We start from the raw sequence: 25,299 nt of genomic DNA, 5'->3' as shown, positions 1-25,299 counted from the left end.
TATATATACATATATATACATACATACATACATACACACACACATACACACACACATATATATATATATATATATCACTCAGGTAGCCCAGGCTGGACTTGAACTCCTTATGTAGACAATGATGACCTCTTCTCTCTACCTCCCAAGTGCTGAGATTACAGGCATGTGCCACCATGCAGTCTACACAGTTCTGGGTCCTGAACTCAGGACTTCACGTTTGCCCAGCAAGCACTCCATCAACCGAGCTTCATCACCAGCTTGGTTTAAAGCTTATACACACGTTCCTCCCCCCCACCCCTCCAGCAGCTGTCTTCATCCTGATGTGTTCAGTTAGCACACTGCATATAGTTTCGGAGCTTTTTTGGTTGTTGTTTGTGGTGGCTTGTTTCCCTGTGTCTTGGAATTTAAACAAAGAGGGAGAAGCAGAGGGTGAATTGTGAAGTCTAGCCACCCAGCTGCCCTGCCTTGTGGCTTTCTAACTCTATAGACTCACCAAGGTCACTTCAGCCGATGCTTCCCTCACAGTAGATGTTGTCAGCTGACTTTCCAGGGTTCAAGTCTGACTGAGGCAGCCAAACCAGGCTTAACCCTTCTGAAATATTCTCTTTAAATGTTTAAGGTGAGACTTGGGGCGTGTGTCTCTGTGTGTCCAGGGTGGCCTGTAATTTATAATCATCTGCCTCAGCCTTTCAAATGCTGAGGGTATGGGAATGAGCCACTAGGAAGGGCTTCTTTCTCATTTTTATCCAAGTTAGATAACACACACACACACACACACACACACACACACACACACACACCCTAAATAGCTAACTATTGTACAAGGTGCATTTAAAAACAAAACAAAACAAAACAAAAACCTCTTTCCTAAAGGGAATCACTTATAATTTTTATAAATCTCCACTTCTCTTTATTTTAATTTTTCTTATTAGAGCAGACTTTAAGATATATTAATTTGGGTCATTATAATTGGTGATCTTTGTTAACTCACTCCAGAAGCTCCCTCACGAACGTGTCCAAAGGTGTGTCTCCTAGGTGATTCTTAATCCCATCGAGTTGGCAGTCCAGATTGGTCATCTCAGGGTATGTGTTGTTATGTTTTTTAGGAACCCCAGAGGGGCCTCTTACTTTAAATGCTCTTGATCATCTGGGGAGGAGGGTGTGGACAGGTAGTCACCAGGGAAGAAAGGCATGAACCCAGCCTGGTGGCTCGTCTCTGCATCCATGGCAATGCTCTGGGAATCAGCGTACTTGGCTCCAGAGACTCACATTCTCATAGGAGAAAGCGGCAATGTGTCCAATGGCTCATTTAAGAGAAGCCAGGATGCACCAGGGAGTGAGTGTCAGCTAGCCCAGGCTCTCAGATGACCTACTGGACCTTCAGGCAATCATAGCACCTTTGCTGGCAAGCCTGTATTTTTCTCTGAGGCTTCCTGTGACCCTGGCATCCATCTCAGTTCCACGGAGCCCAGGAAGCTGGCACCTATTCTCCTCTCTATACTCAGCAGGACCCATCAGCCTGTCCAGAAAATGTCAGAGCTGGCATGGCCCTGTTTGTCTTAAGCCACTGGTAACCCCCAGTGTTCCCTTCTCATTACTCACTGATCCAGGCATCAATGTTCAACATCCTGACTTCCGCATGGTCGGATGCTAACTTACACATTTCCAAACCTTCGACTGGGAGCAACAGGGTAATTTGTCAATATATAATTTAATCACTGGGGGTGGGGGGTGGGGGATGAAGCTTGTGCTTGGTGCGATTTCCACACATCTGAGGGGGTGGGGGGAGGGCAGTGACGAAAAGTTCTGAAGACGAGAGTGACTGTTTTAATTTCACCTGGGGCTGTAAATCGATTCTCATGCATTATTCAGCCGGCACCAGCATTGCCCTGGTGGCACTCTGACACATGCAGTGTCAGAATGGTTTGAAATCTGTCCTCATTAGGAAGGCAAAGGACGCCTTTCTGCAGGCATAAGCAAGCGAGCCTCTGGAGTCCTCTCTCCACCACCTCACATCCTATGAACAGGAAAGAGGGGGGTGGTCAACAGGGGAAGGGTGGGTTGGCCCGGCAGATCTGGCCTCCATCTGATGTTAGTGGCTATAGTTCATTGTGTCCCGGTGTTGCAACTGTTACTGTCACCTCTTATAAAGAATAAGCCCCACATGGGAGGTGACAACTGGCACATACTATTGAAATAATTTCATTTTGACACAAGGTTTGCCTGTGAGCAGTGGCATGAATAAAAATGCTCTGAGATGCAGCTGTCTGGGAAAATGGGAGTGGTACCTGGGATGGCAGAGAGACTCAGCAACTTGATGTCAGAAATTGCTGTGCTTGGTTTGCCCGGCAACCCATGCCTTTGCCACAGGATAGCTATGAATGCGGCCACATAAAACTCTTCACTCACCTAAAACATTATGAGATTTTCTTCTTCTTTCCTTCCTTCTTTCCTTTCTTTCTCTCTTTCTTTCTTTCTTTCTTTCTTCATTCCTTCCTTTCCTTCCTTCCTTCTTCCTTCCTTCTTTCCTTCCTTCCTTCTTTCATTCCTCCCTTTCTTTTCTTCTTTCTTTCTTTCCTTCCTTCCTTTCTTTCCTTCCTTCTTCCTTCCTTCCTTCCTTCCTTTCCTTCCTTCCTTCTTCCTTCTTTCCTTCCTTCCTTTCTTTCCTTCCTTCTTTCATTCCTCCCTTTCTTTTCTTCTTTCTTTCCTTCCTTCCTTCTTTCCTTCCTTCCTTCTTCCTTCCTTCCTTCCTTTCTTTCCTTCTTTCCATTCTTCCTTTCTTTCCTTCCTTCCTTCTTCCTTCCTTCTTTCCTTTCTTCCTTCCTTCCTTTCTTTCCTTCCTTCCTTCTTTCCTTTCTTCCTTCCTTTCTTTCCTTTCTTCCTTCCTTTCTTTCCTTCCTTCTTCCTTCCTTCTTTCCTTCCTTTCTTTCTTTTTTTCTATCCTCTCCTCTCTTTCTTTCTTTCTTTCTTTCTTTCTTTCTTTCTTTCTTTCTTTCTTTCTTTCTTTCAATCTCAATCTATTGGCACAGTGCTATATTCCAAGTTTAGTCTCCTCAGTTTCCCTCACAGTCTAACAAAGGCTACTTACTCCTTCCATTCTTTCAGCCTAGGTGGGAAGGTTGGAATGACTACAGGTCTTACTTTAAGACACAAAAGCAATTAGGGAAGAGCTAGGTGAGAGTCCTGGTGCTGACGTGTGACATCTGCTACTGTGTGCCTGGCTAGGGACCCTATGTCAGTGCGAACCAGGACCCACCTGCCTCCACCTCCTCAGCACTGGGATTCCAAGCACGCATCACGGTACCCAGCTTTTTCACATGGGTTCTGGGGATGAAACCCAGGGCCTCAGGCTTGCAAGGTGAAGACATTGTAGACTGAGCTCCCACTCAGCTGAAACATGCTGTAGACCACTGAACTCTGCCAGGTTCTTGGATTCCTCTACCAGATGTTTGTCCTTCCAAGCGAAAGTGTTGTTTTTCACACTTTGAGACCAACGAGGCTAGAAAATTAGAGTCTGACAAGTATTAGCTCTTCACAAATACACGCCACTCACACGCACTCATCAACAGCCCCTGGAACATGCAGTCTGCAAGGTACGAGGCCTCTGAGAGCCGATGGCTTCTAAGATGTCCTTCAGCGAGGGTTGGGCACTGTCCTAGCTTGATTTCTGTCACTGAGATAAAATACTCTGGCCACAAGCAACTTAGGGCAGGAGAGGGTCTCCAGCTTACACTTCCGGGTGAGGTCACAGCCATCATTAAGGGAAGTTAAGGGAGCAACTCCAGCAGGAACCATGGATGAAGGCTCTCATGGTTCCCTCTCTCCTCCTCCCTCCCTCTCTCCCTCCCTTTCTCTTTCTCTTTCTCTCTCTCTCCTTTTCCCTCTCCCTTCCCCCTCTCCCCCTCTCATCCCTATCTTTCTCTTTCCCGCTTTCTCTCCCTCCATCCTTTCCTCGTCCTTCGCTTCCTTTCTTTCCCCTCCCTCTACAGACAGACAGAGAGACAGACAGACAGACAGACCCCCTCCCCAATCTAATCAGTTGAGGTTCCCTCTTCCCTGGCAACTCTACGTTGCATCAAGTTGACAATAAAAATGAATGAGCACAGAGGCGAGAGAAATTCCAGAGGACCCTAGTACCCATATGGTGGTGTCTTAGTCAGGGTTTCTATTCCTGCACAAACATCATGACCAAGAAGCAAGTTGGGGAGGAAAGGGTTTATTGAGCTTACTTCCACATGGCTGTTGATCACCAGAGGAAGTCAGGACTGGAACTCAAGCAGGTCAGGAAGCAGGAGCTGATGCAGAGGCCATGGAGGGATGTTCTTTACTGGCTTGCTTCCCCTGGCTTGCTCAGCCTGCTCTCTTATAGAGCCCAAGACCTCCAGCCCAGGGATGGCACCACCCACAAGGGGCAATTGAGAAAATGCCCCACAGCTGGATCTCATGGAGGCACTTCCCCAACTGAAGCTCCCTTCTGTGCTAACTCCAGTTTGTGTCAAGTTGACACACAAAACTAGCCAGTACAGGTGGATTACAACCATCTATAACTCCAGTTCTGGGGGATTCTGGTCTCTAAAGGTACTTGGCATTCACATGGTACACAGATCTACATACAGAGAAGATACCTATACACATAAAACAAACCAAACATCTTAGGGTGCCTTACCAACAGTGGAACTTAGGTGTTCATTCATCTGGAGTCAGGAAGGCAGGATCAAGGGACCAAAACTTCGGTGTCTTGTGAGGATCAGCTTCCTGGTTCAGCAATGGCTGACTTCTCTGTGTCCCAGTGTGGATAAGTATCAAGAGGTGATAGTTCTGTGTGGTTGATTGCTTGAGAACATTTATAAAGTTGAAAATGTTTTAGGTCAAGCCGGGCAGTGGTGGCGCAGCACTTGGGAGGCAGAGGCAGGCATATTTCTGAGTTCAAGGCCAAGCCTGGTCTACAGAGTGAGTTCCAGGACAGCCAGGGCTATACAGAGAAACCCTGTCTTGAAAGAAAAAAAGAAAAGAAAAGAAAAAGAAAAAGAAAATGTTTTAGGTCAGTGTATGTAGTTTTAGTGTATGCATATGCAGGTTTGTATGTGTTCATATGCTTGCAGGTACACGTGTGTGTGTGTGTGTGTGTGTGTGTGTGTAGAGGCCAGAGATTGCACTTCTCAGGAGCCATCTAGGGCCTCTCACTGGTTTGGTAAGTGTGGTCTGGCTGGCCAGCGAGCCCTAGGATATCTATCCCTGGAGACAGGAGGGTTGGTGGATCACACGTCCCCAGCACTGGGACTTCAGCACATCTGACCTTTTTGATGTTGGTTCTGGAGATGCAGCTCAGACCCTCACGCTTGATAGGTTAACACCTCACCAGCTGAGCCATCTAGCCACACCTCCCACCCCCTCACACTTGAGATTCACAGAGAGTCTGACTATGTGTAGAGGGCACCTGCTCCTCCACCAAGTTCCCCCGTACTATCTCACAGTCCCACTGTGTGCATCCCCATGATGGGCTCATGACACTGTAGACAAAGCTAATGGACTCACTTTTGATTGCCCAGCTTTCTCATCGATGCCTTTTGCTCCTGAACCTACACCCAGCCCCGAGTTCTGTACTGTAGTTAATTCTCTTGCCTCTCCAGTATTTAGTTGGTGACAGGTTTCACATGTACTCATGCCTCTAGAGACCTTAACAAACGTGAAGAATGAAGGTCGGGTGTTTTGTAAGCTGTAATTTAGTTGGACAGCCTTCCCATTCAACAGAGGCCAGGGGTTATTTGGGAGTGAGTCAAATAGAGGCACAGTCCCATTCCCTCACAGAACATATGGTACTGGCACAGCTTACGGTGATGATGTTAACTTGGATAGGTGGTGTTTGGTGGGTTTAACCCATGCATGCGTGCTCCAGGATGCATGTACACTCGCCACAGCATGGGTGGAGGGTCAAGGACAACTCGGGGTAGTCGGTTCCCTCCTTTACCACGTGAGTCCCAGTTACATCAGCTGGCCTAGCAGCAGCATTGTCACCTTGAGCAACCTCAGATCCCTCAGTTTCCCTTTTCCTATGTTATATCTGCTAGTTTAGAGGCAGTAGGTTTAGCTCAGGTTCAAGGACAGCTGGTGACCTGGGGCTGATAGACCTTCCTAGATGGAAGAGTGGATGAGAATTTGTGAGCACATGCCGTCAGGTCTGCCCCTGCCATTGGTGGGTGTTTTCGGAGCGGCGCTCTAATGTTGTACAGGAACCACAAGTCCGGAGAGGTGATTTTCTAAACGATTTAGTTAAGTTTTAGGCCTGGCAAACCAAGCTGTCTCCTTCATCCCTGCATCTGTCACTGGCATAGCGAAATTATTAATAAAAATGCTTTAGGAAGATCCTATTTCTCCATGGATATTGGATTTCTGCTGGCAGGTGCATTTTAATTCGGGAGAACCTGGAGGCTGGGTCTCAGGGGAGCAGCGCATGGCAGCTCGTGGGAACACAAGAGAGATCTCAAGGGGCCTGATGTCAGGAGCTAGCAATGAAGACGCCAGCTTCGCACAAGTGACTCAGCCATTTGCTTGCAAACGTTAACGCAGCACTTCCAGGCAGTGTTAACATCACGTCAACAGTGGACTATTTTTAGGCACCAGTTTTTCTCACCTTGAAGACTATCTTTGAAATCTCAATTGTGTGAATGAAAAAAAAAACCCACAGTGATTTAAGTATCTCTAGCCATAAATGATCCTGTGGCTAATCCAGTTGATTCTATGAGAAAGGATTCTTGGGCAGTGATGTGGCCCTAAAATTCTCAATTAGCTGTTTTGTGAATTATCAGTAGAATACGACTTAGATATCATTCATTCTTGCCGACAATCAATGACTGCTTGTGTGTTTTAACAGAATAGTAAGAAGAGAGGGAATACATAATGGCTTTGTAAATATTAGTCTGGCTGCTTTTAATAATCTTTTCTCAACTCCAGTCACATAGGTGAACACCGGCAGTATACCGCCACCTGGTGGTAGCTTGCTCGACTGTCTGCCTGTACCTGGCACAAAGCAGGTGGCTGTTGACAGGGGGTCTCGAGATGATTGCTCTAGCAAGAGATGACATGTAAAAATCTGGACTGCTCTCTTCTAGGACGATTTCCTGTTCAGTGTCTCCATTTTAAGCGGGATCCTTTGCAGCGTCCTGGCTGTGCTGAAGTTTATGCTGGGGAAGGTCCTGACAAGCAGGGCTCTCATCACGGATGGTGAGTGGTACAGGCAGACACTGTCTGAGGGCTGAGCTGGGAGACAGGAAAGGTCCTGACTGGATGCTGTTAGAAGCTGAGATCTTGCAGATGAACTCAACCATGAGGGGCCTATTCATCCCCATCCCTGTCCCCCAAACTGCTTACTTCATGATACTTGGAGCTGGTGCCTACCACCCTGAGTTAAAGGACATAACATAGACCAGAAATGGCTGGGTTCCTTTTGGTTTCCTGAGACGAGGTCTTGCATGTAGCTCAGGTTGGCTCTGCGCATTCTTTCCTCCTGTCGTCATCACCTGAGCATTAGGATTACAGGTGTGAACCATACCTGGCCTTTTATTTTATGAAGGAAAGAGATGGAGTGGGGGATGTAAGCCAGTTTATAGAGTGCTTGCCCAGCATATAGAAGGCTTGGCGGGGGGGGGGAGGGGTTGAGCCTCAGCAGGGCATCATCCAGGTGTAGTGGTGCACACCTGTCATGCCAGCACTCCAGGTGGAGGCAGGAGGACCATAAGTTCAAGGTTATCCTTGGCTTCTCAGTACGTTCCAGGCCAGTACAGGCTACATGAGGCCTTCCTGAAACACCAATCAAAACACTAGTCAGAGAGAGAGTCTTTCTCTGGGGGACATAGCTGTGGCCAGGTTCTTAAATCAGATGAACACAGAGCCTGGTGGGGCCTTGGTGTCTCTAAGCTATGGATCCTGTGTCTCCCTCATCCAGGCTTCACCACCTGGTGCCCGAGAGGAAGTGTCTCAGTGTAGTCACAACCACCTTCTGCTATCCCCACCTCCGCTGTGAGGAACCCTGCCGAGGGCGTGCACAGTCCCCCAGACCCTCCCGTGATCATGGCGACTATGGCTGTGGTAACATATCCAGACAAAAGCCAACTTAGGGGAGAAAGAGTTTATTTGGCTTACATTTCCAGCGCTGTCTCAGGGAAGTCCAGGCAGGAATTTGTAGCAGTTCATCGCCACACATGCATAGTCAAGCACAGAGAGAGTGAACACGTGTGTGCATTGGACATCGCCTAGCTTTCTTGACTATCCACAGCTGAGTGTCTGAATCCAGGGAGTGGTGCCGCTTCCTTTCAGGCACTCTTCTCACAAGAATTAAGCCAAGAGTCACAATTCTCCACAAACTCTAGCGAAACCTGATCCAGGCCATCCCTCATGGAGACTCCCTTGCCCATTGACTGTGTCAAGCTGACAAGGACCGTCACAGAGCATGACCTCATTTCCCAGGATGGAGGTGCTTTGTGCCGGTGCGAGTGCCTTCTCCTTAACCTCAGATCTGTATTTAGGCTTCCCTGAACCCCTGGCCCCCCCACCCCTGTGCTGAGTGTGTTGCACGTGTCCTTTCCCTGATAATGGGGTGTCTGGTGAGAGACCCAGAAAATTCCAGGCTCATGGCTAAGAAGGGAGAGAGAAGCCTTAAGCACTTGTTAATTATACCGAGGTTCTTGCTTCTCTGCTGACTTTAGCCCAGTGGTTCTTAACCTGGGGGTCACGACCCCACAGGAGGGGGGTCACCTGCCAGTTATCCTGCATATAAAATTTTACACTATGGTTCATAACAGTAATAAAATTAGAGTTATGAAGTAGCAGCAAAAGTGATTTTATGGTTGGGGCAGGGGGGTCACCACAACGTGAGGAGCTGTGTTAAAGGGCCGCAGGGTTAGGAAGGGTGAGAACCGCAGCTTTAGCCAGATGCCTGGGGGAGGGGCTTCTCTCTCTTCTCATCCCACCCAAATTTTCTCTGCATTTGCCTTGCTTCATTTTGATGCTTGCCCTGCAGCTGTTCCTCTGGCGGAGGCAAAGCTAAGAATGTTTGCTCCCAAAAAAGACACGAAGCAATGTTCTAGAGACCTTACCTGTTCCCATGGGTTAATGCATCCTGGACTGCAACCCTGTGGGAGCTGGGTCCCACTGGTTAGGCCACTCAGGTCCTGTGTGTGTGTGTGTGTGGTGTATGTGGTGTGTTTTGTGTATGTGTGTGTGAGTGTATGTGTGAGTATGTGAGTGTGTGAATGTGTGTGAGAGTGTGTATGTGTGTGTGTGATATGTGTGTTAGTGTGAATGTGTGTGGTGTGTGTATGTGTGTGTGTTGTATGTGTGTGGTGTGTGTGTGAGAGTGTGTGTGAGTGTGTGTGTGAGAATGTGAATGTGTGTGAGTATGTATGTAGTATGTGTGAGTGTGTGTATGTGTGTGTATGTGAGTGTGTGTGTGAGTGTATGTGTGAGTATGTGAGTGTATGTGAATGTGTGTGAGTGTGTGTGTGAGAGTGTGTATGTGTATGTGTATGTGAGTGTGTGTGAGTATGTGTGTGGTATGTGTGTGAGTGTGTGTATGTGTATGAGTGTGTGTGTAAGTATGTGAGTGTGAGTGTGTGAGTGTATGTGAGTGTGTGGTGTGTGTATGTGTGTGTGGTGTGTGTGTATGTGTGTGTGCTGTGTGAGTGTGTGTGTATGTATGAATGTGTGTGTGAGAGTGAGTGTGTGTGAGTGTATGTGAGTGTGTGATGTGTATGTGTGTGTGGTGTGTGAGTATGTGTGTGTATATATATGTATATGTGTGTGTGTGTGAGTGTGTGTGTAGTGTGTGTGTGTGTGGTGTGTGAGTATGTGTGTATGTTTGTATATGTGTGTGTGTGTGTGTGTGTGTGTATGTGTATGTGTGCATGCGTGTGTGTAGGTTAGGTGTCTTTACAGCGAAGCAGCAGGTCTTCATGGAAGAGGGACAGCAGCTGGTGATGGTGGTGTCATGGAGAACTGACAGGCATCCTCATGATGCCTAGTTGGCCTTGGTCCAGTTGGTTTATTTCTATAGCTCTTCAGCAAATGTGCAAGTGTGCCCTCACGATGGGGCCAGGAATGTAGCTCTGCTGGTAGAGTGCTTGCCTAAATGAGTGAAGATCTGGGTACCTAGAAAATCAGGCATGGGGGTGCACACCTAGAATCCCAGCACTCTGGAAGAGCGCAGAAGAATGAGTTCAAGGTCATCCTGGGGGAACGTGAGGACAGCCTGGGCTACAAGAGTAGGACGACAGTCTGGGCTATCAGGGTAAAGCGAAGAAGTCCTGAGCAACAAGCGACTGGTAAGAGTAAGGCGGAAGTATGTGAGAAGTGGCTCTGGCGAAGTCTCAGATAAAGGCAGACAGACTGGAGGAACCAGGGAACCCTCTGATAGGGCTCTCACTCCCACTCAAGTTAAAAACACCCAGAACCTCTGTGAAAAGCCTTATCAGAATGTTCTGATTTAGGTCAGAATGGATTTAATGACAGGAGTTACACAGGCGACTTCCTTACAGTCAGGCCAGCGGTATCTCCAGTCCACACAGCTTCGACCATTCTGGGCTGTCACTCGATCTGCAGGATTTATTCCTCAGAACAGCCCTGTGGTTAGAAGGGAGGGCATGGCCTGCATCTATAAGTGACTGCTAGAGACTGGTGTGTGTGTAGTAGGGCATCAGCCCCATTCAGGAATTCAACTGGAAGAAAACCTTGACATAGCAGTGATGCATCCCTGTGATCCCAATCCAGGCAGAGGTAGACTAGCTTCATTCAGACCAGCCAGCTTCAGGTTCAGTGACCCAGACTTGAAAAACAGGATGGAATGTGATGTACAAATGACAGCCGAGGGTGGCCTTTTCTCTGTCTCTGTCTGACTGACTCTGTCTTTCTGTTGCTCTGCTTCCCTGTCCCTTTCTGTGTCTGTCTGACGTGTGTGTGGACACACACACACACACACACACACACACACGCACACACGCACACCACACTGAGGAAAGTGTCAGGGGAAGACTGGAATTAGACCCTAGCCCCTGCGTTTGTGAAAGAAGAAGCCATCAGGAGCCAGGCAAAGGCAAGGGCAACCAAGGTCACCTGGAAGGGTTTAGTTAGGCTAAAGAAGTGAGTTGGCGGCCGCACAGGGCTGTCCGTGGTGCTGACCGGCTGAGGGCTGGTTCAGTGGAACTATGTCGACATCTAGTGGCTAAATGGGGCACTTCCGCTCCCTCACCTTTTCAGAGCTGGGCAACAAGGCTAGGCCATCTCTTTAAATTGATTTAGTCAGAGAACCTGCAGTCTGAGAAGAGAGTAGATGTACAACCTCTCTCTGGAGATGGAGCTCTGCCTTCCATCTCATCTCTGGCAGAAAGAATGTACAGGCAGAGGAAGCAAAGGCCGCGAGGGCATTCCATTTAGTCTTCCCCTTGGGCTCTGTTTTTCCTCCCTCGTTGTTGCTCTCTGTGTGTAGTGGGCAGGAGTTCCCCTACACTAAGGACACTGAGCCAGATGTTTGAATGGCATCTAGCTTGAGGGTTAACTCTCTAAATCAATAGCAGTGTGTGTGTGTGCGCGCAGATTCCTTCCACAGAATGAAGGCCCAGAGTACTTGTCTGTGGTCTGTAGACCTCACAGTAGAGACTATGAGATGCCTACCTCAGATCACTGCGTGATCCCTCGTCTTGTTTTGCAGGGTTCAACTCCCTTGTTGGGGGCGTGATGGGCTTCTCCATCCTTCTGAGTGCGGAAGTGTTCAAACACAACGCAGCAGTCTGGTACCTGGACGGCAGCATCGGTGTCCTGATCGGTCTCACCATCTTTGCCTACGGGGTCAAGTATGACAGTTTTCTTATCTTGGATCACCCAGGGTGCAGGGATGCTCTGTCGATCCCTTTCCTCTCACCCTGTCTCCAGTCCGGCAGTGAAAGCAGCGGCTCACGTCTTACTCTATTATGTCCCGGGAACATGAGTGCTACGTTTGTGTTTCTTGGGGAGATGTGAGCAAACATGCTTTCACTCCAGTAGGGCACTAAAGATGGAGCGTAGCAGCGAGCTGGCGCACGTCCAGTGTGGTGCACGGTATTGGGCTTAGTTAGAGGCGGAGGGGTGGAGGGCGATATACAGGAGTGTAGTTGGCTTCCTGTTGCTGTGATAGACTCTAGGACCAAAAGCAGCTTGGGGAGGAAAGCGTTTATTCAATCAGTGAGGGCGGTCAGGACAGAAACTCAAAGCTGGAACCTACAGGCAGGAACTGAAGCAGAGACCATGGAGGGGCGCTGCTTACTGACTTGCTCCCCAGGGCTTGCTCAGCCTGTTTTCTTATACATCCCCAAACCACCTTCCAAGGATGGATGGCGTGCCTACAGTGGGCTGGGCCATCCCACATTAATCATGAATCTAGAAATGACCTCCACATACTTACCTACAGGTTAATTTGATGGAGACCTTTTCTCAACTCACTTTCCCCTCCTCTCAGACGACCCTAGTTTGCGTTGAGTTGACAAAACAAAACATCTGACCCACTAAATGGCTCAGGGGGTGACCCACATTTAGCCTCCTCATTAAAATGCCTCACCCTGCTGTAGAGGATGACGACTCCCTGCTGTAGATGATGAGTTCCTCATCATCTATACATGCTGTGTTTGTGAAATAGTTGGCGGTTAGTTAGTCTTCCACACTCTATGTACTCTAGCAGTTCCTGAGACCATGCGACCCACTGGGGCCGAGTTAGCTGCAACTGATTGGGAGGTGCGGGTAGGGCAGTGTGTGGCTGGAATCTCAGGGGAAGAGTCTGATGGCTCATCCCTACCCCATCCTCCTCAGAGGAAATGCCAACAGACCAGCCATGGGGGTGGAGGGGACACCTATGGCTCGCTGGAGCAGCCTTGACTAAGAAGGAGGCAGCTGTTATGCTCAGAGGACATGTCACACAGCACTGACCTTTTATGAGAGAGAGGAAAAGGCTGTGCATGGGGCACAGGCCTTCTGACACTCATTTACTTCTACCTTCTTCTTTTTATCCAGTGAATAGTCCCTTTCCTTCCTCAGTACAGTGGGCTCAAAGTCTCCTCCTCCTCCTCCTCCTCCTCCTCCTCCTCTTCCTCCTCCTCCTTTTCCTCCTCCTCTCCCTCCTCCTCCTCTTTCTCTTCCTCCTCTCCCTCCTCCTCTCCCTCCTCCTCCTCCTCTTCCTCCTCCTCCTCCTCCTCTTCCTCTCCCTCCTCCTCCTCCTCCTCTTCCTCCTCTTCTCCCTACTTCTCTTCGTCCTCTTCCTCTTCATAGACAAGACAGGATGTTAGGTTTCCCAGGCTGGCCTCAAACTCAAACTATGTAGCCAAGGCTGACCTTGAACCTCTGATCCTCCTGCCCAGTGCTATAATGAGGGTCATCATGATGCCCAGGTGTGTGTCATCTGCACATCCTTCCTGTCACCTGATGCCTATGTGTACTGCTGGGAATCAGAGGAGGCCCAGGCTGAGGCAGCACTAGATTTTACAAAAGGGACCTGTCCTGGGGCTTGTGAGATGGCTCAGTGGGCAATGGTGCTTGTGGCCAAACCTGATGACCTGGGGCTAAGCCTCAGGACCCATATGGTTGAAGGTAGGAGAGGGCTGACCTCCATAGTTGTCCTGTGGCATGTTGTACAAACACACACACGGCCACACACACCCACACTCACACCCCCCCACACACACAAAACAAATAAATAAAATGGGAAATGACCCTGCTCCATGCAAAGGGCCACCCTGGAGTGAAGGCAAAGCCATCTTGGCGTGGGGTTCACTCTTACTGAAGAAATAGCACACCGACAGGAGCATGATTCCTGTCAAGGTACTGTGCTTTTAAAAGTTAAGTGCCTCCTGGATTCCACTAGGTAGTGTCCTCAAACCCAGAGATGGTTACAAGTGTTGGCAAGGACCGTGAGCCTCAGATATGTTTGCTGGGAATGCACACAGTGGTGCTGCCTTGGCAAAGAACTTAGCAGTTTCTTAATGTTAAGCATGCAGTTACTACTTGGTCCAGTGATTTCCCTCTGTGATATGTAACTCTAAAATTTAAAACAGAAACCAAAAGCAAACATGCAGATAGACATAAATGTTAAAACTTCTATATGAACCTTCATAGCAGCTCTGTTCATCTATACAGAGCTCTGTTCATATATACACATGAGTAGAGCCCCTCTCTGCTCACCATTGGCTGATAAAGGGGTAGATAGGGTGTACTCAGTCAGTGAACTATTATTCAGCCATCCAAATTAAGTGTCGATATACCTTACAATGTGGATGGATTTCTAACATGCTAAATGAATATGTTCTTATGCAAAAGGCTATATGCATTTTTATATGAAATTTCCAGGATATACTCAGAGTCACAAAGTAGAACATTGGTTGTCTGGAAAAGGTGTGGAAGAAAAATGGGAGTGTCTGTAAGCATGCCTAGGGGATGATAAAAAAATATTCTGGAAGTAAGACAGTGTGGGTGACCACACAGCTTCACATACATACAAGAAGCCATTGAGGTGTATGCTTTTTAAAAGGGACAGTGGTATGGTATATGGACAGAAGTAGTCATGGTTAGGACTTGGGGGGTAGCTCAGGTGGGAAAGCAGTTATTTGAGTTTGATCCCTATACCCCACATTTAAAAATAAAAAAAGCCAGGTGTAGTGGTGAACACATATAATTCCAGGGCAGGAAGCCCCTGGGGCATGTCAGCTAGCTAGTTTTGGTAAACGTAATTTGGTATGGCCAGCCAGCCTAGCCTATTTGGTGAGTTCCTGGTGTAAATGAGAGACCTTGTCTCAGAAAATCAAGGTGGACAACACCCAAGGAAAGATGGGCACAGTTATCCGGCTTCCACAGCATCCCACACAAATACATACACGTGTGCCCACCTTCCCACCCACCCACCTGCCTCTGCAAACAAGAAAGTACACATGAACATACACAAATAGCTCAGTTTCCCCAAGCTATGCAGGTGTTGAGGTGAGCCTTTCTCTCTTCTGTTTCTGCAGGCTCCTCATCGACATGGTGCCCAGAGTGAGACAGACGCGTCATTATGAAATGTTTGAGTGAAGGCAGCGGGAAGAGCTGCAGGGACTGCCCCCTGATGAAGAGCGTCACTTGACAAGAGGTTTCCACGCAGGCAGATGGTGCCAACATTCAACCGCACATCCAGTTTCATTTTGGGAAGTTTTCGTTTATAGAGTCTGTCATCACGGGATGAGGTCTGCCCGGAGGCTGGACCTGCCCTACATCCTCACTCAGTCGTCCACCATCAAACACTTTAGGATGATGTTGCCTATGGGAGGGGCCGCCATGCTTCCCAAACTTGAGCTGGAAGTGACATTTTCTATTTCCTGGAGTCAAACAGTTCTTGGAAGCGGGCTAGGGTCTCTGCTTGACAGGAAGCCACCTGTGGTGCTCGCTGTCACCCAAAACCAGATAGTACTTGACAGGGTTGCCTCCTCCTGACACATGGCCGAGCCACCTCTAGAGTCATACTCTTGTCTCCTAGCAGATGCCATCAGTGAAGCACTTCCTGGCTCCTACCAACCCGTTTCATACACTTTTACTAATCCCAACACTAAACAGATTTGTTCCGAAGGAGGCCATTCTATTTTTTAAAGTGTTTAGAGACATGAGCTTTGCATGGACAGCTACGTAAGTACATACAGCCCTTTCTTTCACGTTCAGAAGCTGCACATCCGTAAAAACCCAGGAACCATTTTTGAGAGATGTGAAACTCTATACATTTATTTGTAATAAATAATTATAATCATCACCTGAATCTGCATATCTCTCTATATGCTGCTCACAGTACCTCAGTCTGTGAGCCGTGGGTCACTCCTTCAGAAGGAACGAGATGTCCTGAGTTTATGTAACATTAGATAGAAGTGCTGTAGACACGCCGTCCATTCCGACATGTTCTGTAAGCTCTCACAGTACTGCCCACATGGGCAGCCATGTCAGGCCACAATAAAGACCTTTACCATTTGTACGGTATGGGGAGGTTGTATTTGAGAGCTGTTAGTGTGCGTGCCAACCTGTGGGGGAGTATACATTGTGGGGCAGCCTCTCTCTCTCTCTCTCTCTTCTGTGCGTTCACATGTGGAGCCTAATTAATTAATTAATTAATTAATGAAACAGTCCCACCCCAAACTAGAGCTTGTTGATTGAGCTAGCCTGTGGGTCTTGGGAATCTGTTTATCCTGTTTTGCCAGTGTTGGGGTTACAGCTGCATACCATCGTAGGTGGCTTTTATGTGGGTGCTGTGGATCTGACGTCAGGTCTTCAGGCTAGTACAGCAAGTGTTCTATCCACTGAGTCATTCCCCCATCTCCAGCAGGTAGATTTTCTGTTGTGGCTGAAGGTGGACAAAGCTGGCACCTGGTGACAGTGGCAGCAACACCTTGGTCTGTTGATGTGAGGGCTGTAGTCTCCAGAGGGGAGGTCAGGTTCACTGCAGTTGACCATACAATCACGGGGTGCTTCTGGAGACACTGGAGGTAGATATTGTCCGAGCAGAGGGTTTTACTGAGGTTTTGATGTCTCCTCTCACTAGGCACTTCCAAAGGAAGAGGCACAGGTTGAACGCCCTGAATCCCCAAATCTAAAATCCAAAAGGCTCAAGAGATGTACACCAACACGGTGACACAAACAGAAGGGTTCATACCTGGCCTTATATGACAGGTTGCAGTGAAAACAGAGGCTCATTAAAGATATGGTAGGAAATGGTCGTTAGGCTGCAGGTAAGGCGTACATAGGAAATATAAATGAGTTTCCTGTTCAGTTTGGGTTCCATCCCAAAGCTAACTCAAGAAGACGAGAGCTTCAAAATCCAGAAAGTTATAAAATCTAAAACACTGTGTGTGTGAACATGTGCTTGTGTGTATGTATGTATGAATGTGTATGTATGTACATGTGTGAATGTGTATTTGTGTGTACATGTGTGTGTGTATGCTTTGTGAGCATCGTACTCCCTGGGGACAATCTCTCTCTGAACCTGGAGCTAGGCTAGCGATCAGAAACCCCCAGAGGTTCTCCTGGCTCTGCCTCCCACAGTTTTGGGGTTATAGGCATATGTGGTCATCCCCTCCTTGGAGGCTGAGGATTTGAACTCAGATGCTCATGCGTGTAAGACAGGTGCTCCTAGCTGCGGAGCCACCTCCCAAGTTCTCCGAAATAGTTCTGATCCAAGAACTTTGACCAAGAGAAGTTTGGTCCAACCGGCTTTCCAGAAGGACAGACACTAAGGAGCCTCCCACTTTGCCTGGGGAATGCAGATTCCATCGATTTGCCCTGCGCCGCCCTTCCTTGTATTCATCATATGCAGAGCCTCAGATGGTTATGAATTCCATGGTGCCTTCGTTTTGTAGGAATTCCTCCGGAGGACCCCTAATTTCAGAGAGCCCCTGATCCTTCTGCCACTGCCTGTGTGTGTGTCTGTGGGTCTGTACCACCACGTCAAGTTACATAGTATTGGAAATCAACCCCAGGGCTTCGTGCCTAGCCAGGCCCCTGCTGACGGATCCCTGAACAGTTCCCATGGTCCACTAATCTTTCTTTCTGGAGAACTATGGTGCTCAGCCTTTTATTTTTCCACTTGGATGGAAATGTAAATGTACGATGCCGCCAGGACGTTTCTTCAGAAAGAAAAGTCAAGTTCATTTTCTAATTTGGTTCTCTTCAGTGCGAATGGAAGCTGGGAAGAATACTTTAGCATCAAGAATAGTTTAGCACCAATGAGTGGGGGTAGCCCTTGCACTAGCCCCTTGTGTATAAGTCTGTATAGATGTATGAATGTGTGTGTGTGTGTGTGTGCATGCATGTATGTTTGCACACACACGGAGGCCAGAGGTCCATTTCAGGTGTCATTCCTCAGGATACTGTCCACTTTATTCCAGAATCTCTAACTAGCCTGGAACTTGATTTGGCTGGGCATCCTGAGCTATGAGCCCCCAAGGATCCACCTGTCTTCACATCTCCAGGGCTGGGACTACAAGTGCGTGCCACATTTGGACTTTTCACGTGGGTTCTGGGATCAAGCCCTGATTCTTGTGTGTGCCTGGCATGCATTCCAAGCATGTTATTTCTAACCAAGAACTGGGTTTTCACACATGTGCCACCGTACCTGTCTTCTTTTAAAAGTGAATTCTGAGGGCTGGAGCCAGGTTCTCAGACATGCATAGCAAGCACCTTCTGAACTCAGCTTTCATTTCCCCAGATCCCACCCACCCACGGCTTGAACATACCTCTGCAAGTGAGCGTGTTGGTACCATGAAATGTGGCTTTAAGTCACATCTCCCCCAAATCACTACCACCTGTCACACAAGAAAAGTTTATTGAAAAATAAAGTTCTCCCTAGTTTCTCTACAACACAGGAAAAGTAGTTTCCTTTTGCCTTGTACAGTAAATTCAGGGACAGTGACACTTCATTTGGAGGATCCTGTGACTTAACTCTAGAAGTGACAGTAGAAAACAAGAGAACCAGGATCCATTTGAAGACACAGACGTGAACGGCCATGAGCTTGACAGCAAGGTTGTGACAGGAACTACAGTGGAAGGGACACCACCATGTCCTTTGGCATTGTGGTCACACTATTTTCTCTTATACATGGGCTGAGCTCTAAGCAAAAAAAAAAACAAAACCCCTGCTTCCCATATCTGCTGTGTTCCGGCTTCTGTGGATGCTGCAGACTGTGTTCATGCTCCTGGGCCGCTACCCAGCAATGCTTCCTGTGTACCTCCCACCCACGCTTGCTTCCATAGGCAACTACCCCCCCCACCAGCATGTGTTACAGCTGTGGCAGGTGGAGAGTGGGGCAGGGGGCGGGGTTAGGGTGGAATTAGGACAGCCTTTTAAGTGCCACAAAATCTGGGGAAGAATGAAGCTCTCAAAAAGGTAAATTCAATACTTTCATCCCGTGAATTGTAAAGTCATTGATCTGCTGAGCAGTGAGAGGGATTGAAAAAGTAAACTGGACTCCAGAAAATTCACCTCTCCATTCCACACCGGCAACTTGTCCTCCTACATTTTGTTCTACCACGGTAGAAGATGAAGCCACACACAACAGACAGCAAGCTGGTATTTAAGTGACCACAGGGTCCAGTTTTGAAAGAAGTCAAAACCCCTGCTGTAGTGTCTCATGTGGCTCCTCTTGGGGGTGTGTGTGCGAAGGGATGGTAGTTTTTTTTTTTTTTTTTTTTTAAAGGAACCAGTCACGGGATTAATCTTGGCTAGAATGGGAATGTGGCCGAGGTAACCAGCCTGCTGGGAGCCACCCTGTCCAGCAGGCGGCAGCAGAGGGGTTTCCTGGGGACTGTACGTTTAGTTGTTCCCTTAAACAAGTTGAAGATTCTATTATTGCATTATAGCAGAGTAAAAAATAAACTCTAATTCAAGGAGTGAAACTCGTGAGAGAACTTTTAATTTTGAGCTCAAAAAGTTCCTCAAAGAAACCCCTGGAATGTTCCAGAACATACTGGTGGTTCAACTTCAGGTACTAAATTCAGCCTTGTTTCATGGAGTGCTGAAAACTGACACATTTTCCAATTACTCAGTGCATTCGAGAAAACACTAGGATTCCAGCGAGCAGGGTAGGCACAGAGCTTAAACATTTGAAACAATTAAATTCCTATAGCATCTGATCGACTCAACAAGATTTTTATGTAGCCATCATGTCTGAATCAACAGAAAGGGGTGAGCGCAGCTCTTTATTTCTCAAGTTTTATGATATACTACTAATATCAATATTGAACATTCACCAGGCTTACTATGAGCCAGGCACTGTGCTAAACACGGAATCCCCACAGGACCCTAAGTGCTAGGACAGCTAGAGTAATTCTTATATTCTGTATCCAAGACTATACAGCTAATTTGGTCTTTTGCTATATGTAAAAAACAACAAAAAACAACAACAAAAAACCCCAAAAAACAAAAACAAAACCCAAACAGAAAAACTTCTCGCTTTCTGACAGAAGGTAGCCCAGATGAGAGGAACCCGTTCCCAGCTCCAGGCTGCTGGCTTCCTGAAGGACTACAAACCCATCCCTGCCATCCGTCTACTCTCACGGAGACACACTCTGCAGCCACACAGAGGGGAAGAGGAGAAAGAGAAATTAAACTAGTTTTAAATAAATAAAACAGTCCAGGCTTGGAATTGTGATACAGTATAGCCTGTCGTTATCAAAATGACTTGGTCTTTCCTTTTCGGTCAAGGATTTTGGGAGAGGGTGGTGGCGCCTAACTACATACAATCCAGGTAACCCACCCTGGTCTGATCTAAAGGAGACACACTTATCCATAAGCAACACATAGTCTCAGTGCAACCCAACTCACTAATAGGTACTGCAGCTTCACGTCCACACTCATTCGCTAAGGACGAGAGAAAGTAGACATCTCGCCTCCACCACGCTAACTTGCTGAAGTATTTGGGGGTTCCTTCTGCAGAGATGGCTTGAGGGCTGGTTTTCTGCCTCAGCAACATGTCAGCTAGGGCCAGGGTGACAGGGGCCTGAGACCTTGGTCATCATCAGACTCAGAGACAGGGTCTAGTCCTGAGGGTACTGAAGGATTCTTGGTACCCTTGGCCCTATTCTGGGGAGGCGTGTGTATACACCACACCCTGGGAACGTACACAAAATCCACATGTATACATACTATATATATATATGTAGTCTAGTGTATGTGGATACACTGGGACATGTGTGTGCACACACACACCATGGACAAACGTAGTTATTCCAGGCTGGAGCAATCTGCTATCAGCCTTTGACAGCACCTAGCCTTCAAAAGCACCCAGCCTTCAAAATCCAACCCCAAAGAGAAATGGAAAGACATGTCCCAGCAAAAGAACAGACGGATATTGGATATTTCCAAACATTCACGTAGAAACAAACGGTTCGTCTTAGAGACAAAATAAACCTCTATACAGTGCTTTCATTTGGACAGGAACACACACAGAAATGCACAAGGCATGGCCCCTCAGGAGTTCTTGCTCTGAAAAAGTTTTCACCTTCTGAAGCAATGTATTCTCACTCTTAATAAATTAGATAAACTTTCCCCCCTATTTTAAGAGCCTAACATCACAAAGGGGAAAATAACTCTAAAGATCAGGCGATCTGGGATTATTGTGCAGAACACATGAGTCTTGATTTCAGGTTCCTCTCCTGGTGGAAGGTTCAGTTACACACAGCCCTCAGTTCCTACAAGATCGCCAGTGCTTTTTAAGTGCTGGCTCCCAGCCAGGGCTCTGAGTGCCTTCTTTGCTGTTTTCCACACCTGACAGGCAGAATGCCCATACCACGGGCCACGTCGGTTTCCCCTTGGTGGCCACTTGGCCATCCATTATCTTGCTAACTCTGAGGAGGCCTGGGAGCTGGCGTACATTCAGGGACATCTCACCTATTGCTAATTCTCTTAATAACTAGACTACGCTTGGTTAGTCCCAAGAGCAGGAACCCACCAGAGGAAGTGAGCTTACTTATTTCTGCCTAAAACAGGGAGAGGGATTTATGACATGGGAGAAAGAACTCTTCTAGGTTGTGAGAGTCCGGGTCTTGAACTGGAGAAGAGGAATAGGAATGTGGAGGGACCCTGACCTCAGAGCCCAGAAGCTCCTGCATGTTCTTAGCAACATGGGGATTATTTTCAGCTTGGCGCCCCCTGCTGGCTGAATGTCAGCACTGTCAACTACAGCCTTTAGAGCTCCTGAAGAGCCCGATTGTTCAGGTCTGGAAACTCAGGACAGATTCCCACAACTCTGGGGTGCAGCCCTAAGGCCCACTCTAAGGGCCTTCCCCCAAGAGACTGCACCGCTTTCTCTCCTCCTGCAGCAGGAAACCTTTGCAAAGCTTAATGAAGATGCTCCATAGCTAGGCTTCTGAATTTCTGCCTTCCTCTTGGCTGAACCTGGGCAGAAGTGATTCCAGCCAGGCCTTGAGTGACCCCTGTCAGTGCCTGCCCTGGCATCACCTCTTGACTCTACTTCATTCTCTAGGACTAGACTCACAAGCCCCTGGGAGGCCAAGAGGGGTGTGGTTGGGGAGGTGCTAGAGGTGTGATTGGTGGGATGTATGCACCCAGGTAGAGATCAAGAGGAGAGCAGATGATTTCCCAGACCTAAAAGTTCCATGCGCCATCTCCCCAACCCTTGGTCACCACAAGCAGATCCTCCTTTCTGTTGCTTTCTGGAGGGCTCGGGCCAGTCACGGCCCTTGCTCTGCGGTTCGGCTAGACAGAGGCTCCTCCTGGCCACAGGGAGGCGCTGGGCAGCACCAGCCGGCCAGGGAATCTACTCTACCAGTTGGGGTTGGTGGACAATGCTAAAACAGCAAGAGGTAGAAGAGGATTGGTTCATTCGCCAGCATGGGGAGGAGTGCGGGAGGTGTCTCCAGAAACTCACACTTGTATAGAGCACAGGAGCAAGTACTTCAGCAGGGATGGACTCACAAAAGGGCTCCAGGGTGTGAAAGGTGGGGATTCCGGCATATAGCCTAGGCCCTCACAGGGCTGCTCAAACTCCACAGAACAATAGCGCTTCAAGTAAAAGCCAGCCCCAGGCTCCCCTACCCTTTGTAGGCCACACCCACTGGGGGTGTGGCCAGGATAATACCTAGCATTCATCCTGAACTGTCCTTTCCTGCCCAGAAACCATGGAGTAAGAAGAGTCCATTCCCAGGATCGCAGCAATAGCAGACATCAGTGGGGGCATGGCACAAAGCCTCATGCTACTAACCCTAGGACTGACAATCTTATCCAGATCTTAGCTGTTCTGAGGCTAGAGATGCCCTCTCCAAGTTCAAGGACAGCTCTTGGAGGCTTCCGTGGGGTGGGGGTGGGAACTGAGTTTACCACAGCAGCAAACAAGAATTACATAATCCTGTGTTTCTTCAACAAAGATGAATTCTAACCAGAAATTAGGACGAAGCCTGTTGAGGAAGGGGGAGGGACAGATAGGAAAACAGCCTCTCTCCTCTGCAGCCCAGCTTGTCTTCGGAACTCGGTGGGGCCCTCAGGACACCACAAGCATAACCACCCAGGTTATGTGCCTTTTAGCTGCCGTCTGCCACACTTCCTTAGGATCCATTGACTCTGGCAATGCTTTGACAGTGTGTTTTCAAAGCCATTTTCCCCCTATTTTCTGAGACTAGGATATTTTTTGTAGCCTAGACTTGGGGACAAAGGCCTTGACTTCGTTATGTAGCCGAGGAGAATGTTTGGTGCCCCCTGCCTCTGCTTCTTACCTGGTTTTATGTGGTGCTGGGGATGGAACCCAGGACTCCATGTATGCTACGTGAGCATTCTACAAACTGAGCTACATCCCCACCCCCTGCTTAAAGACATCTCTTTTCTCTGCTGTCAGCTGCCACCAGGAGTCAAGCTCCACAGCTACCCTCAAGCAGGCCACAGCCCCTCTGCAACCTGCTTGGTGCTGCAGGACAAGAAGGTCCTGAAGGTGGGTGATTGACAGCGAGGAACAAAAGGAAACTGTTCAACCCCTTTCCTCCCTCCCTAGCCCACCCCTATCCTCCCAAATAAATAAGTTAATTCGTTTAGGATTCCCAACAGGCTCAATCCCTCTTCCTGCTTTGTTTTCAGTTTGAATGAGTCTCCAGACTTTTATCCCTTCTTAAAAAAAAAAAAAAAAAAAAATTCCTGGGAGCAACTGCCTGGACCATTTCCCTACAGTCCCTACAGTCGATCTCCCGGACAGAGAGGACACTCGTTACACTGGGGAGAACCCAGGCTCCTGTTCTAACCTCTGTTCTCTTGTGGTTTTGGTGTAAACTGGGATGCACTGGCTGTGGCTGGAGCTGTACTAAATCCAAGCCCTGGACCAAAGATCTCAGGCTATGGTCAGAGTCCCTGAATGTCTTTGCGCCCCTTGGCCCTGCCCCGTGGAGCCACGTCTTTCCCATCTGAATGAATTCAGGGTGGCTAGGCTAGAGGCAGTCTTTGCAGAGGGCCACTTGGCCCTTGATGAAGTCCCGGCAGGGGCAGATCCGCTGGTGTGTGGGGTGGGCCCCGGCACAACTGAAAAGCAGGAGATCCCCTTGGAACACACAGTGCTTGCTCTTGGGGTAGAAGGAGGGCACCAGGATGTCCTTGTACAGTTCTGAGCTTTGGCAGATCACCTTATACCTAAGAGGAAGAGAAAGATACTCGCGTGAGGTGGAGGTGCCGGGGCAGGTCCTGTCCAACTGCTGGATTACCTGCTCTGAGTGTGGGAGCATATTCCATTGTCCTACTTCAGAGATGACCTCATCCACGTGACTCTGAAATTCTCCGCATCTAGGGATCTTGACTATTCGGAGAAAAAGCATGTTGCCAAATGTGTGCAGGCAGGGCACTGGTTCTGAGGCTAGGCTCTTTGGGGGAAGAGCTATCTGCAATGAAGAAAAGCTGAGAACAGCCTACATACTGGGGTGGGGAGTGGGCACTCAGAGCTTTGAGGCTCAGTGTAACTACTGAGAAACAGTGGAGAAGTGTGTATCGCACTGTGAGAGCTGTACCAGAGGAGGCAGGCCATAGAGCAGGGACATGGCGCATGTGAAAGCCAAAACGGGAGCTGTGAAGCTGGTTCAGCCAGCTTGCCATGCAAGCTTGAAGACCAGAGTTCTATCCCCAGAAGCCAGTATACAAACAAAAAAAGCCACTATATTGGCACACACGTGGGACCCCAGTGCTAGGGAACTGGGAGAGTCTCAGGAAAACTGGAGACCCTGTCCCCCAAAGTAAGCCTTCAAATACACATGTACATTCGTGCACCTATACAAACATGTACACACACACCACAGAGCTATACACTGATGTGCAAGTGATGACCACTTCCAAAGACCAAGACCAGCAAAGCAACTGTTACTGACACATATTTAGATGTGTACTTCGTACTCAGCTGGGAATGGAGGCTCACACTTATAATCCTAGTTGAGTTCAGGGTCAAACCTGGCTACATAGTAAGTTCTAGGCCACTTTGTGCTACGGAAAGAGATACCATCCCAAATCAAGCAAAGCAAAGCAAACATCAAAGAAGAGGTGGCATGGCGGTTTGTGCTGGTTGTTATCGGCATTTGGGAAGTGGTGGCAGGAAGGTCACGAGTTCATGGTTAGCATCAGCTACTTAGTGAGTTCAAGGCCAGCCTGGGCTACAGGAGACCTGTCTTAAACTGGAAGACAAGGGGGAGAAGAAAGGGGAAGAGGAGAAAGATAAAGATGATAATAAAGAGAAGAGGAAGAGGAGAAAAGGGAAGAACAGAAGAAAAGGAAGGAGGAGGAGGAGGAGGAGGAGGAGGAGG

The 25,299-nt window shown here is 48.2% G+C and overlaps 2 protein-coding genes across 9 annotated transcripts in view; one reads left to right on the top strand and one right to left on the bottom strand.

Moving 5' to 3' along the window:
* The window catches only part of Tmem163 (transmembrane protein 163), a 184,465-nt gene extending 168,675 nt beyond the window's left edge, over nt 1–15,790 (top strand). Inside the window, exons 6-8 of the mRNA XM_031381019.1 lie at nt 7,110–7,221; nt 11,699–11,840; nt 15,015–15,790. Coding sequence (XP_031236879.1) covers nt 7,110–7,221; nt 11,699–11,840; nt 15,015–15,075 — 315 coding nt within the window. The 3' untranslated portion in view covers nt 15,076–15,790. The remainder of the gene's footprint in view (nt 1–7,109; nt 7,222–11,698; nt 11,841–15,014) is intronic.
* A 2,536-nt stretch (nt 15,791–18,326) lies between these two features.
* The window catches only part of Mgat5 (alpha-1,6-mannosylglycoprotein 6-beta-N-acetylglucosaminyltransferase), a 293,646-nt gene continuing 286,673 nt past the window's right edge, over nt 18,327–25,299 (bottom strand). For all 8 annotated transcript variants that reach the window (XM_031380981.1, XM_031380977.1, XM_031380967.1 and 5 more), the window contains one exon: nt 18,327–24,145. In XM_031380981.1, coding sequence (XP_031236841.1) covers nt 23,947–24,145 — 199 coding nt within the window. In that variant the 3' untranslated portion in view covers nt 18,327–23,946. The remainder of the gene's footprint in view (nt 24,146–25,299) is intronic.

This window comes from Mastomys coucha, unplaced genomic scaffold (assembly GCF_008632895.1).
Source record: "Mastomys coucha isolate ucsf_1 unplaced genomic scaffold, UCSF_Mcou_1 pScaffold1, whole genome shotgun sequence".
NCBI classification, from domain to species: Eukaryota; Metazoa; Chordata; class Mammalia; order Rodentia; family Muridae; genus Mastomys; species Mastomys coucha.
The sequence above is the reverse complement of the archived record's forward strand: the minus strand, read 5'-3'. Positions and strand labels throughout refer to the sequence as shown.